The sequence below is a fragment of the Saccopteryx bilineata genome, chromosome 6 (genome assembly GCF_036850765.1).
Source record: "Saccopteryx bilineata isolate mSacBil1 chromosome 6, mSacBil1_pri_phased_curated, whole genome shotgun sequence".
NCBI classification, from domain to species: domain Eukaryota; kingdom Metazoa; phylum Chordata; class Mammalia; order Chiroptera; family Emballonuridae; genus Saccopteryx; species Saccopteryx bilineata.
The window spans coordinates 13,525,540-13,540,061 of record NC_089495.1 but is presented as its reverse complement, the minus strand read 5'-3'; the positions used below and the strand labels follow the sequence as shown (position 1 = coordinate 13,540,061).

The following is a 14,522-nucleotide window of genomic DNA, read 5'->3' as shown; positions in this document are numbered from 1 at the left end:
TAATTGTGTAGGTCAGCAATTTGGGCTGGATGCAGCTGGGCGGTCTGGTCCGCTTGCCTGGAGTCACTAACGAAGTTCTGGTCGCCTGGTGCAGAGGCTGGGGCTGCCCAGTCTGTGGAGCCTCTGTCGAGATGGCTTGTCCCTGCTCTTTCTGTTCTGATCCTCAAACAGGTTATCCCAGGGATGTGATGTGCACCATCGTAAGCTGTTTGCCTGGTTATGTTTGCTCATGTTTTATCGGCCAAAGCAAATCATATGGCCCAAGCAGAAGTTAAACAAGAAAAGGGCCAATACACGGTTTAAATATAGGGAGGTGTAATTCTTTGGTTCCACTACTTTAACGACCTACCACAATGTATTGAATAATTTGACAGAATCCACTAGTTGGTCTGGTGGGTCATCTGGCTGCTCACCCAAATCAGTAGCATCTAGTGCAGGGGTCGGGAACCTGTGGCTCGTGAGCCAGATGTGGATCTTTTGATGGCTGCTTCTGGCTTGCAGACAAATCTTTAATTAAAAAAATAACATTAAAAATATAAAACATTCTCATGTACTATAATCCATTTATTTCCTACCGCTCATGTTCATGGTTGCGGTGGCTGGGGCCAATTACAGCTGTCCTCCAGGACAACACCAAATTTTTATTGGATAATGCATAACATACACAGGTCGTTGTATGGCTCTCACAGAATTACATTTTTAAATATGTGGCGTTCATGGCTCTCTCAGCCAAAATGTTTCTGGACCCCTGATCTAGTGACTTATCTCTCCAATGTTAATAAGTCCACACTGCTTGTTCCTGGAATTGACAGGCCTTCATACTCTGCTTCTACCTGCCCGTGTGACAAAGAAGAGTCTGGGTAAAGACAGGGCAAGGGAGGCAGTGGGCTTTGCCAGCTGGGAGTTTGGTAATGTTATTTAGCTTTATTTTATTCTGTTTTCAAGCTATGAAATATAAAGCCCCTCCCCAAAAAATTCTAAACTCACCAAGATTTTGATATCCAATATTATTGGGAAGTAGATTATAAAGAAATTGTATTTATTATCTAATTTCTCCAAAATGCATGTGGGCTGAGAAACTTTTTGAACTAATCACACTATTTCATACCTGTTATGAGCAGAGTAAAATATAAGGGACGCAGTGCTTAACTATTGATTAATATGCTTGTGTACATTTGAAAGGATTTTGAATTTTTTTTTTTTTTTGTGGCAGAGACAGAGAGAGTCAGAGAAAGGGACAGATAGGGACAGACAGACAGGAAGGGAGAGAGATGAGAAATATCAATTCTTCGTTGTGGTTCCTTAGTTGTTCATTGATTGATTTCTCATATGTGCCTTGACCGGGGGGCTATAAAAGACTGAGTAACCCCTTGCTTGAGCCAGCGATCTTGGGCTCAAGCTGGTGAGCCTTGCTCAAACCCGATGAGCCCACGCTCAAGATGGCGACCTTGGGGTCTCGAACCTGGGTCATCCACATCCCAGTCCGATGCTCTATCCACTGCGCTACTGCTGGGTCAGGCGGATTTTGAATATTTTAAGATTAATAGTATAAAGCTTTATATACCACCTAAAAAAAGTCAGTGTCTGATTTGTCATTTATTTATTACAGAAAAAAAAGACATGCTTTTGAAAAGTTAGTATTAGAGAATTAATCAGTCCAGAACAAGGATTTGCACAGAGTTGGCCCTTCTGAATGAATAAATCTGATATTTTTCTATGATAATAAATCTAGAATAATTGGGTAAACAAAAAACAGTAATAAAAATAATATCCCATATTTGAACAGGATCATTAACTTTTGGAAATCATTTTTACAACAAATGTTCCTCATCACAACTCTATAAGATAGATAATACAATAGTTCAAAGTAATGTATTGTCAAAGGACAATACAAATTGCTTTTTACATTATACAAATCATGCCCTTACAAAACCAATATAATAATAATGGCATTCATCTGGCTTTTAAATAGACTCTAAACTTCTGGAAGGTAGTATGTGACCCTGTTCATTCTTTCATTCAGTCCAAAAATATTAGCCAGGTGCTTTGTTAGAAAATAGTATAAGACCCTGGCCGGTTGGCTCAGCGGTAGAGCGTCGGCCTAGCGTGCGGAGGACCCGGGTTCGATTCCCGGCCAGGGCACATAGGAGAAGCGCCCATTTGCTTCTCCACCCCTCCGCTGCGCTTTCCTCTCTGTCTCTCTCTTCCCCTCCCGCAGCCAAGGCTCCATTGGAGCAAAGATGGCCCGGGCGCTGGGCATGGCTCTGTGGCCTCTGCCTCAGGCGCTAGAGTGGCTCTGGTCGCAATATGGCGACGCCCAGGATGGGCAGAGCATCGCCCCCTGGGGGGCAGAGCACCGCCCCTGGTGGGCGTGCCGGGTGGATCCCGGTCGGGGGCATGCGGGAGTCTGTCTGACTGTCTCTCCCTGTTTCCAGCTTCAGAAAAATGAAAAATAAAATAAAATAAAATAAAAAGAAAATAGTATAAAATGTGGTCTATATCCTTGAAGAGCTCACATTCTAACAGAGGTGGAGAGGGGAAGACATAGGGGAAAGCACAGAGCAATGCAATACATATAATAATAAAGGCACTACAAAGTTCTATGGTGACAAGAAGAGAGCTACTAATTCTGCTTTGTGGGAGTTAAAGAAAATTCCATCGTTATCTTGTCCACGAATCTAAGTCATTTAGCTTTATTTATTATAGCATTTATATATATATATTTATTTATTTATTTTTTATTTTTTTTATTTTTCTGAAGCTGGAAACGGGGAGAGACAGTCAAACAGACTCCCGCATGCGCCCGACCGGGATCCACCCGGCACGCCCACCAGGGGCGATGCTCTGCCCACCAGGGGGCGTCGCTCTGCCGTGACCAGAGCCATTCTAGCGCCTGGGGCAGAGGCCAAGGAGCCATCCCCAGCGCCCGGGCCATCTTTGCTCCAATGGAGCCTTGGCTGCGGGAAGGGAAGAGAGAGACAGAGAGGAAGGAGGGGGGGGGATGGAGAAGCAAATGAGCACTTCTCCTATGTGCCCTGGCCAGGAATCGAACCTGGGTCCCCCGCACGCCAGGCCCAACGCTGTACCGCTGAGCCAACCGGCCAGGGCCCATTTAGATATTTTGAACAACCCCTTTAGATAAACTATATGACACTTAACCACAATTAATTTCAAATTAGTTTATAAACTTTAACCCAGTAAAGATTTCATCCTTCAAAATTTGATTCCTAAGGAAAAAAAATAATAATATGGAAAGGTCTTTGAATAGCTCTCCATAGAAATAGCGAAGCCTATGTTCTGTTTCAAGAGGTTTATTAATAAGTAGCCCTGGCCGGTTGGCTCACAGGTAGAGCCTCAGTGTGTGAAAGTCCCGGGTTCGATTCCCAGTTAGGGCACACAGGAGAAGCGACCATCTGCTTCTACACCCTTCTTCCTGCTCTTTCTCTCTCTCTCTCTCTGTCTCTTTCCCTCTCCTCCCCTCCGCAGCCATGAGTCAATGAGCAAGCTGGACCGGGCACTGAGGATGGCTCCATGGCCTCACCTCAGGCGCTGAAATGGCTTCTTTCACAGCAATGGAGCAGTGGCTCTAGATGGGCAGAACATCACTTCTAGAAGGCTTGCCGGGTGTGGATCCCGGTCTGGGCACATGCGGGAGTCTGTCTTTCCGCCTCCCTGCCTCTCAATTAAAAAAAAAAAAAAGTGTATAAATACTGTATTTCCCCATGTATAAGACGCTCCCATATTTAAGATGCACCTTAATGTTAGGGCCCGAAATTTGAAAAAAAAATTACATAAAGTTATTGAACTCAAGTTTTATTCATCACAAAATTCATACAAGCTCAAAAAAGCAGGAAATGCAAGTAAAAAAAATCTATAACCACTGTATAAGATGCACCCAGTTTTTAGACCCCAAATTTTTTGAAAAAAGGTGCATCTTATACATGGGAAAGTACGGTGAGAAGCTATTTTAAAAAGGAGTTGTGGTATATTATTTACATCTTTTCTGATTAAAAGAATCCTGGTGACTTTGGGAAGGGATTTTTACACCCTAAGCTGATGACCTTATATGACTAGAACTATTTAGAGGCACAAAGCAAATAAAATCTCTGTCCTGACAAAAGTTTATTTGTAATCTAGTTCACACATTCATTGGTTCGCTCACTCAGTATAGATCACTGAAGAAGTGTCTCTGCAGGAAAAAAAAGAGAAGGCAAAACTTTACAAATTCACAGCCTCAAAAAGGAGCCAAAATTAAAGTGTGAGATACAATAATCTCTTGCTTTTTATATTTTATCATGCTATAACATACAAAGATTTTACTGTTTTAACCATTTCTAAGTGTACAGTTCAGTGGCAGTAAGTGTATTCACACCGTTGCACAAGCACCACACTATCTGTCTCCGGAACATTTTTATCACCCATAAGGAAACTGTTCAACACCAACTCCCCATTCCCATTCAACACTCACTCCCTATCCCCTCCCCTCAGCCCCTGGCGATCTCTATTTCAGTTTCTCTTTCCCTGACTTGCCTTTTTTAGGTACCTCATTTAAGCAGAATCATATTATATTTGCCCTTTTGTGTATACTTTCTTTCACGTAGCATAATGTGAAAGGTTCATCCATGATGTAGCATATATCATAATTTCATTCCTTTTCGGGCCGAATAAAATTCCCTTGTATGTATACAGATTACACTTTGTTTTCCATTCATTTGCTAATGGACATTTGGGTTTTTCCCATCTATTGGCTATTGAGAATAATGTTGCTGTGAACATGGTTGTTCAAACACCTGGTGAGACGCTGCTTTCAGTTCTTCAGGGTATACAACCAGAAGTGAAATTGCGGGGCCATATGCTAATTCTATGCTCAATTTTCTGAGGAACTGCCAGTTCTGTACAGCTGCCCTACCATTTGATATTCCCCCATCAACAAACATGGGTTGCAATCTCTTCACAGCTCTGCCAACCCGTTAATTTGTTCTTTGTTTTTATTTTTATATTAGCTGTTCAATGTGTGCAAAGTGGTATCTCGTGGCTTAAATTTGCATTTTCCTAATGATCAGTGATGTTGAGCATCTTTTCATATATTTATTGGCCATTTGTATATTTTCTTTGGAGAAATGTCTACTCAACTCTTTGTATAATAAACTTTGACCACAATTAGACAACCATCTCTAGGAAATGGTGACAGCATAGTTTTAGCAAGCAGAGCTAAGTGAAATCCTTCCTTTCAGCCTACAAAAAGAACAATGAAATGATTCTCTGTACTTGTTCATAGTTACAACCAAGTACAAAAGGCACGTGAAGAATGACGCTAGAACCAATTCCTTAGTGAGAGTCCCTATGGCTAACCCTTAGTTCCTTTCTTTACACTTTCTTGTAACAATAATTTTATTGAGTACCTGTTGTATTAGTTTCCTATTCCTGCTATAACAAGTTACTACGAACCCAGTGGTTTAAAACAACACACATGTATTTAGTCTCTTACTGTTCTGGAGGTCAAAAGTGTAAAATCAAGGTCTTCGCATGCTCTCCCTTGGAGGCTTCAGGAGAGAACCCCTTTCTTCCCTGTCAGCTTCCATGGCTGCCTGCTTTCTTTGGTTCATGGCTCCTTACATCACTCCGATTTCTTGCTGCCTTCTTTAAAATTTGTTTTGTTGAGATGTCATTGACATATAACATTATATAAGCTTAGGATGTACCACAGGATATGTGTCTATTACGAAATGATCACCACAATAAGTATAGTTAACACCCCTTACCTTTCATAGAAGTCTTTTCCCCTTGTGATGAGTTGTAAGATCTACTCTCAGCAATCTTCAAATACACAATACAGTCACCATGCTGTACTTACCTCTTGCTTCTATGGCCAGGTCTCCTATCGTGGACTTTGAGTGGTGACTCTCTTGCCTGCTCTCTCACAAGGACCCTAGTGATTACATTGTGACCACTTGAATGAATAATCCAGGTTCATTTTGCCATCTCAACGTCCTAATCACATAGCAAGGTCCCTTTTGCCACGTAAAGTAGCATATTCACAGGTTCTGGGGATTAGGAGGTGGACCATTCTTTGGGACCATTATTCTACCACACCTACTATGTTAAGGTGACCAATCATCCTCTTTTAAGGACAGGATGAGGGAATTTCTTTTGTAAATTGATACATGTCCTCCTTTTTGATATTGGAAGACTAATCTGTAAATGTCCATATTCGATCGATGCAGTTGATCCACTGCGTATGATGTGACGTATTTGTATCTAAATTAGTACTTTTTTCTTACAATTGTTATTAAAAATAGGCATGTAAGTATAATTACAGTACAAAATATTACAAATGTTTTTATTATGCATTTATCAAATAGTGTATTATTGTTGCAATGAATAAAATGTTTTTTATTTACGATATTGTTTTCTTCAATTTATTTTTGTCCTTTTCATTGTAAAAAAAGTTAGTCACCTTAATTATGTGCCTGTGAATTCAAAATGGAAGAATTATGGCATTCAGTGTTTTCTACACAGCTCATTATTCGCTTAGAGTGTTTGAACTACCACCTCCGTTTACCTGTAGTAAGAGGGCTTTCTAATGCGTTACCACCCCTGCACCCCACTTAGTTATCTGAACTGCAACATACTGATATAAACAATCACAAAGACACAGCAGCCCCGTTTTTATTATTACTGTTGCTGTTTGGCATAGAATTACAAGCTTTCCGCGTTCAATTGGCCTCGACAGCAACTAGGCTCACCAGCACCGAAGTTCACGGCCGGGCGGCCGCAGTAAGACCTGGACCGGGCACCGGGCACCCAGCGCCCGGACAACGACTCCCCGGAGGACGATGCCTTCCCCATGTGCTCCTTCCCCGGACGGCAGGCCCGGCCTCCCGCTGCCCCACCCGAGCGGTGGGGCTCCCGGCCCTCCGCGGTCTATGACGCCCGTCGCCAGGAGCGGCGCGGCGCGGCCGGGCTCCCGCCACACTTGCGGCTCGGCCCCCGCAAGCTCCGTTCCCTCCTTCTACCCTCGGCACCTCCGGAAGCTCAGCGGCGCCGCCGCGGACGGCCGCGCGAGCGCTCCTGCGCCTGCGCCTGCGCGTGCGCACGACCCGGGACGCCCCGAGCGGCCTCCGGCGGCGGAACCCAGGTGAGCGGCACGCGGGCCGCCCTCCTTCCCGCGGCCGCCGGCCTGCCCTCCGTTGGGATCCATTTTCCCTCTCCGGAGCCGGGGCAGCGGCTGGCACGCAGGTCGGTCTGTGGGGGCGCGCGGGAGGGTGGGAGGCGCCTGGCCGGCCCCTCGGGCAGCGAGTGTAACCACCGCGGAGGCGTCGGAGCCGCGGGCCCGTGGGGTCTCCGTCTCCCCCAGCCCCGGTGGCCACGGCCTGTCCCTCGTGACAGTTTGGGGTAGCTTGGTGACAGTCAGCCCTGAAGTAGGACGTGGCCGCGACGGGGAGCCGGGCTCGGGTCAGCCCCGCCGGCCTGTGCGGACCGGGACCTGAACCCCGAGGCGTGGGGGGGCTGTCCGTTATCCTCGGCCACCTCGCGGGGTCCGGAGCGGGTGCGGAACCGAGCCTTGGTTCCTGAAAAACAGATGTTTACTTTGGGTCTCCATTTCCCCATACCCAGTCGGTTACCTTTTTTGGTCCATATTATGTATGTAACTAGAGAAGCCTAATGTCACAGTATCAAAATGAGTGTTTGAAAACCGCCAGATTCTGATTTGTGTGTCTTCGTGATGAATGTTGAGAGCATGAGCTCCTGACTGCGGGAGCTGTACCGATGGTGAGTGCCCCAGGCAGCAAGTTCCTGTCTTCACTGAGCACCGCGCAAGGGTTATTAAGATCTGATGAACTATCTTTTAATTTTTACTCTTTCCTAATACGTTGTGAAGAGAATCGTTACTGTGTTAAGCCCATATTTTTATTCTCATTAATTTTGAAATAAGTATTATCAAAAGGAATGCTTAGTGGATGGGATTGTTGGACAGTTTTTCCGTAACTAAAACCATCTGAGCTTTGAAATCCTTAAATAACCATATCTGTTGGGTATTATCAATCCAAATTTAAACCTGAAAAAGTTTCCCAGGCGCTGGGCCATACTCTCAGGAACTGTGATCACTTAACAGGCGGCAGATGCTTACAACTGTTGGGGGCTACATGAACCATGAAAATGCAAATAAGAGTTAGTGTGGTGGGGGGGTGAGGGATGGTTATGGGAAGCTATCAGGGATACTAGTTCAGCGAAGAGAGGTGACTTCTCTGCTTACACAGATATCAAAGAGCAGAACCACGGCTCAATCTTGTCTCCTAACTCCAAAATCCTTCACTGATTAAACACTGAATAATATTCGCCAAATTCTACTCTAGGCACTAGGGGTGGAAAAATGAGGTGGCTGTCAGGAGTTCCCAATCTGGTAAGGAAACAGCAAGGCAGGGAACTGTTCCCTGTGAAAAACAGGGATTTCAGAGAGGGACCTGCAGGCCTAGTAAACTCTTCTAAGCACAGAGACATTTATAAACCCAGTAAGCCTAAACTCACTGATGGAATCAGATTCCCTTAAATGCTGGAAAGTGGATTATAAACAGTTAAAATTTTGTAATACATTAGAATCTCTTAAATTCTTTAAAACCTTAGGCAGACAAATGATCCAATGATGATAAAATGAATTACCACATATACTTTAACTTACCATGTTTAACTTATCACATTAATATTAATGGTATATGTTTTTGTTGATATTTAAATCATATTCATACTTGTTTTTATAAGTTGCAAAGTCACTTAAACAAAGGCTGCAAAGTATCATGGCTGATTTAGGTACAGATTGCATAATCTTTTCTTGTTGGTTATCAAATTGAATATAATAAATACAAAATTGGATTGAAAGCTATATGTTATTATTGGAAATTTATATATTCCTTTCCTTTAACATAACTCATACTGTTTGCCCCTTTTAAATATCAATTTGGACTCATGACTTTCCACAGAATTACTTTTTCATTTTTATGCACGTTTTGTATTTTTTGCTTTTCAGTGCTAAATTGTCCAGCTTGGATAGTTAAAGCCCTTTTATTTTTTTTTTATTTTTTATTTTTTTTGTATTTTTCTGAAGCTGGAAACAGGGAGAGACAGTCAGACAGATTCCCGCATGCGCCCGACCGGGATCCACCCGGCACGCCCACCAGGGGCGACGCTCTGCCCACCAGGGGGCGATGCTCTGCCCCTCCGGGGCGTCACTCTGCCGCGACCAGAGCCACTCGACCAGAGCCACTCTAGCGCCTGGGGCAGGCGGCCAAGGAGCCATCCCCAGCGCCCGGGCCATCTTTGCTCCAATGGAGCCTTGGCTGCAGGAGGGGAAGAGAGAGACAGAGAGGAAGGAGGGGGGTGGGGGTGGAGAAGCAAATGGGCGCTTCTCCTATGTGCCCTGGCCGGGAATCGAACCCGGGTCCCCCGCACGCCAGGCTGACGCTCTACCGCTGAGCCAACCGGCCAGGGCCCAGTTAAAGCCCTTTTAAAACTAGAGTCTTTGTTTTATTCTAACTACCCCACGCATATATGAATATTTTGCTTTCTGGCAACAGTAAGATGTTTGAGGCCCTTCTTGGACGTTTATTCCCCCTCCAGAAATGGAATCAGCTGCATCTTCCAAGGTCCTGATTTAAAAAAAAAATTTTTTAGTGGAGAATAGTATTAGAGGTCACACTCTGAATTCAAGATTATTAGTAATTGAAATTGTGCTGCTGTCACTAAGATCAATTAAGAAGAAATATATATATTTATATTTATATTTAGAAGTGAGAAGCTGGGAGTCAGAGAGACAGACTCCTACATGTGCCCAACTGGGATCCACCCGGCATGCCCACTAGGAGACGATGCCCTGCCCATCTGGGGCGTTGCTCTGTTGCAGCCAGAGCCATTCTAGCGCCTGAGGTGGAGGCCCTGGAGCCATCCTCAGTGCCCGGGCCAACTTTGCTCCAATGGATCCTTGGCCATGGGAGGGGAAGAGAGAGATAGAAAGGAGAGAGGGAAGGGTGGAGAAGCAGATGGTCACTTCTCTTGTGTGCCCTGACTGGGAATCGAACCCAGGACAACCACAAGCCAACCAGGCGGGGCCGGAAGAAAAATATTTTTTAAAGGCTATGACTTTATAATGATGATTACAATTTAATTCCAACTATATAAAGTATTAAACTGTTTTTAAATCAACAAGTCAACTGGTAACTTAAAGCCTATAACCAAACCAGTGGTCCCTGCACCATGCTAGAGGCAACTACTTGGAACATTTTTATCCCATTTTTCCAATATTTAACTCCATGTGTCTAAATAATATGCTTTAATTTTTCTATTTTAGGCAGGCTGTGTGCTATAAAATCTCTTATACCAAACTTCCTTTAACACAATAAGACATACGTACTCCTCCCTGGTCATTTTCCATATGTGGTTATTGACAGTTTGTGGTGAAAGTTTTATAGGTTTGCCTCTGAGCAACCTGTACAGCCTATGTATGTACCTTAAGAGTTTCAATTTCTTAACGGGAAGGGGTAAAGGCAGTTTTTACTTTTCATCGTAGTTGTCTCCTTTCTGCTGCAGTGACGGAGCAGAATAGGGCAAAAACAGGTACTGAAATGGGGAAGCTTGTCAGTCTTTGGGGGTGGCTATTTGGGAGTGATTTTTTTTTCTTTTTTTGTCAATTACAGTTGACATACAATATTATATTAGTTTCAGTTGTACACCCCAGTAATTAGATATTATATAAAGTATTGAGTGATCATCCTGATAAATCTTGTACCCACCTGACAACCATACATGGCTATTAGCATATTATTGACAGCCCTGGCTGGATGGCTCAGTGGTGGAGTGTCGGCTTGGCATGCGGATGTCCCAGGATAAATTCCCAGTCAGGTCACACAGGAGAGGCCACCGTCTGCTTCTCCACCCTCTCCCTTCTCTTTCTCCCTCTCTCTCTCTTCCCCTTCTGCAGCCATGGCTTGGTTGGAGCAAGTTGGCCCCAGGCACTGAGGATAGCTCCATGGCCTTGCCTTAGGTGCTAAAACAGCTTGGTTGCCAAGTAACAGAGCAATGCCCTAGATGGGCAGAACATTGCCCTATAAGAGTCTTACCAGGTGGATCCTGGTTGGGGTGCATGAGGGAGTCTGTCTCTCTGCCTCCCCACTTCTCACTTAAAAATTAAAAAAATATATTATTGACTACATTCCTTACGCTGTACTTTACTTACCCATGTAACAACCAATTTACGCCTCTTAATCCCTTCACCTTTTTCACCCTCCCCCCAAACCTCCCATCTGCAACCATCAAGATGTTCTCTGTATCTATTCATCTGTTTCTGTTCTGCTTGTTCACTTTGTTTTCTAAATTCAGTTAATAGATATGTATTTATTGCCATTTTGTTGATCTTTATTGACTACTTTTGCTAAAATAATGTGTTTGGGCATCTGAAAATTAGTCTTTAGTCTGATGGTCCCATTTCCCTTCTTTTCAGGTATATTTTCACCACCATGGATCGGTTTGGGGATATATCAGAGAGTGAAGTGGACTATTCTTTCTTTGACAGTGACTCTGAAGAAGCAAAGAAAAGTGAAAGTAACTCACTTTTTTACACACAAAGTGGTAACCCTAAAGAGAGACTAGACAAAGATATGGAAAATGGAAACTCAAAATTTGGAGTGCAAAGAAAAGAAAATGATTTTACTGAGAAAGGAAATGGAAAAAAGGAGACAATTACTCTGGAAGAACATCCTGGAGAAAATGATAGTACACAAGCCGGCAATTCTTCATCACTGACCACTTCTTCAAGAGCAAAACAATTATGTGATGCTCCAACTGGATATAAAATACACGTGACCATTCCAAATAGAGTTCCCAAAATTGTAAACGAAGGTGAAAATGATTCCTCTACAGATGGAGAGGAAAGCAGTGATGATGGGAGAAAGCATCATGTCAGGTGCAAGTCAGCCAGGCCGTCCTGTAATGTTAAAAAAGGCATAAGGGGAAAGTATTCCCAAAGCAGTTCCTCTTCCTCTTTGTCTTCTTCCTCTTCAAGTTCAGATACAGATTGTTCCGATACAAGGCCTGATCACTATACGTCTGACTCATCTCCATCATTAAAGAAACATCTCTCTGGTATGACCCACTTGTCACCAAAACAGAAATGTCAACCAGAAATGAAATCAGCAGGAACACAGCCTTCAAGGACTAAACCGAAAGTCGGTCAGTACACTGAGGAATCTGAAGATACTGTGACAGATGTTACTCCTTTATCAACCCCAGACATCAGCCCTGTTCAGTCTTTTGAACTGGGCTCGTCGAGTGATAGAAAAGTAAAAGTCAAAAGGCAAGAAAATGTGAGTCGAGAAGTGTATGGAAATGTTGAAGATTTAAGAAATAATTTGAAATCGGCCAAAAGGGGGAAAGAAAAACCTGGTGGGTCCCATCTCAACTCGCAGTCTTCAGTATCGGATTCCGGTTTCGACCCCAGATGTAAGCAGAAAGCCTTACATGACACAATGGACCTGAATCATCTCTTGAAAGGTAACTTTTTCAGAACCGTGTATTGAATTTAAATGTTAAAGGTCTTGTTGAGCTTAAACATTAAATACTATGAATTTGCATTGGTTTTTCTAATAGCTATGTTTCGTTGTTTGGGATCATTGATGCTATAACTTTACTAAATATTCCACTTTACCGTAAAAATATCAAGAATATCATTGCCAAGCTAATTCAACCAGGCCTAGAAACTACTTCACACTGATTTTATTTTTAGTGCCACACAAACTCAAAATGCGTAGAGGGACCAAATGGGTAACTGAGAGAAATGGAGCCTGGTTTCCCCACATTTGATAGAGACATCGGCACGAGATCTGTTTCACTTTCCTCTCTAACAAAGCTCAGTTGGTTAGAGCATCGTCCCGAAGCGCGAAGGTTGCCAGTTCGATCCCCGGTCAGGGCACAGACAGGAACAGATCAGTGTTCCTGTCGCTCGCTCGCTCTCTCCCTCTTTCTAAAATCAGTAAGGTAAACATTTAAAAAGAAAAGGCGCCCTGGCTGGTTGGCTCAGCGGTAGAGCGTCGGCCTAGCGTGCGGAGGACCCGGGTTCGATTCCCGGCCAGGGCACATAGGAGAAGCGCCCATTTGCTTCTCCACCCCTCCGCCGCGCTTTCCTCTCTGTCTCTCTCTTCCCCTCCTGCAGCCAAGGCTCCATTGGAGCAAGGATGGCCCGGGCGCTGGGCATGGCTCTGTGGCCTCTGCCTCAGGCGCTAGAGTGGCTCTGGTCGCAATATGGCGACGCCCAGGATGGGCAGAGCATCGCCCCCTGGGGGGCAGAGCACCGCCCCTGGTGGGCGTGCCGGGTGGATCCCGGTCGGGCGCATGCGGGAGTCTGTCTGACTGTCTCTCCCTGTTTCCAGCTTCAGAAAAATGAAAAAAAAAAAAAAAAAAAAAAAGGCAACAGCACTGAGGTTAAAATAACCTGACCTGTTGTCTTCATACCCGGGAAAGTGGCAAGAGTGCTGGCAAATGAAAGAACCCAGGAAATTATAGTGAATTATAGTGTACTATTTAGATTTTCAGTTAAAGGCTAAATGCATTACTTGAAAATAATTACCTGGTTGATGAAATAGTGTAAGTCAAGGCTGACCAACCAGTGGCACAATGGATAGAGCATTGGCCCAGGACACTGAGGACCCAGGTTGAAACCCAAAGGTGACCGGCTTGAGCACTCAGGGTCACCAGCTTGAGCATAGGATCATAGACATGACCCCATGGTCACTGGCTTGGCTGGAGCCTCCCTGCCCCCCTACCCCCCGCCCCCCTACCCTTGTCAGGGCACATATGAAAAAGCAATCAATGAACAACTAAGGTGTTGCAATTATGAGTTGATGCTTCTTATCTCTCTCCCTTACTGTCTGTCCCTATCTGTCCCTCTCTCTCTCTTACTTAAAAAAAAGAAAGAAATAGCATAATTCAAGTTTCAGTTGCTTTAAAATATAAATGTTTTTAGTTAGAATAATCTTTATGGCTATATTTCTGTATCAATTTATTATTATCCATATTTCGTTTGGAAGGAACAATATTTCCAAGTGAAATAAAAGTAGCTTGAGATTTCTTTGGACTTGTTAATATAGCTAAAAATATATGACTTGCAAATTAGGTTTTAGGTCAATTGAAGATAACATTTAAGTTGTAAATAGGATTCTCTTTGTTCAAAATGTTAGTTGAAAGAAGAAATCTTTAACATCATAGTTGGTATGATGGTGGCAATGTAAAGGCGTAAGTAAATCTCTTATTTAGTCTAACAACTCATAGGCAGATTAATAAAAGTGTATTTTGGGACAGTTTACACTTGTGAATGTTCCCTCATCTGTAGGTTTTTTTTCACGTTGCTCTGATTGTCCCTGTTGTTTATTGTGTCTGAAACGTGACTCCACTTTGGCCATTACCCCTAGTGGCTAAGCCTCCACTTGATATATCTTTCCTGATAAATGCTCATTCAGTCTCTTAAAACTTTTAGGATT

The 14,522-nt window shown here is 43.7% G+C and overlaps 1 protein-coding gene and 1 long non-coding RNA gene across 4 annotated transcripts in view; one reads left to right on the top strand and one right to left on the bottom strand.

The window, feature by feature from the left end:
- Nucleotides 1-3,376: 3,376 nt before the first annotated feature.
- On the bottom strand, nt 3,377-7,017 carry LOC136309012 (uncharacterized). Its single transcript, XR_010726213.1, has 3 exons — nt 6,747-7,017; nt 5,855-5,929; nt 3,377-3,676 (listed from the first exon to the last, which is right to left on the bottom strand). It is a non-coding gene; the product is annotated as an uncharacterized lncRNA (long non-coding RNA).
- Nucleotides 7,018-7,076: 59 nt separating this feature from the next.
- CFAP97 (cilia and flagella associated protein 97) overlaps nt 7,077-14,522 on the top strand; it is a 38,071-nt gene continuing 30,625 nt past the window's right edge. Inside the window, exons 1-2 of one of the 3 annotated variants that reach the window (XM_066236308.1) lie at nt 7,077-7,138; nt 11,492-12,540. In XM_066236308.1, coding sequence (XP_066092405.1) covers nt 11,508-12,540 — 1,033 coding nt within the window. In that variant the 5' untranslated portion in view covers nt 7,077-7,138; nt 11,492-11,507. Of the gene's footprint in view, nt 7,240-7,309; nt 7,774-11,491; nt 12,541-14,522 lie in introns of those variants that run through there. The other 2 variants (XM_066236307.1, XM_066236309.1) reach the window with 2 other exon arrangements.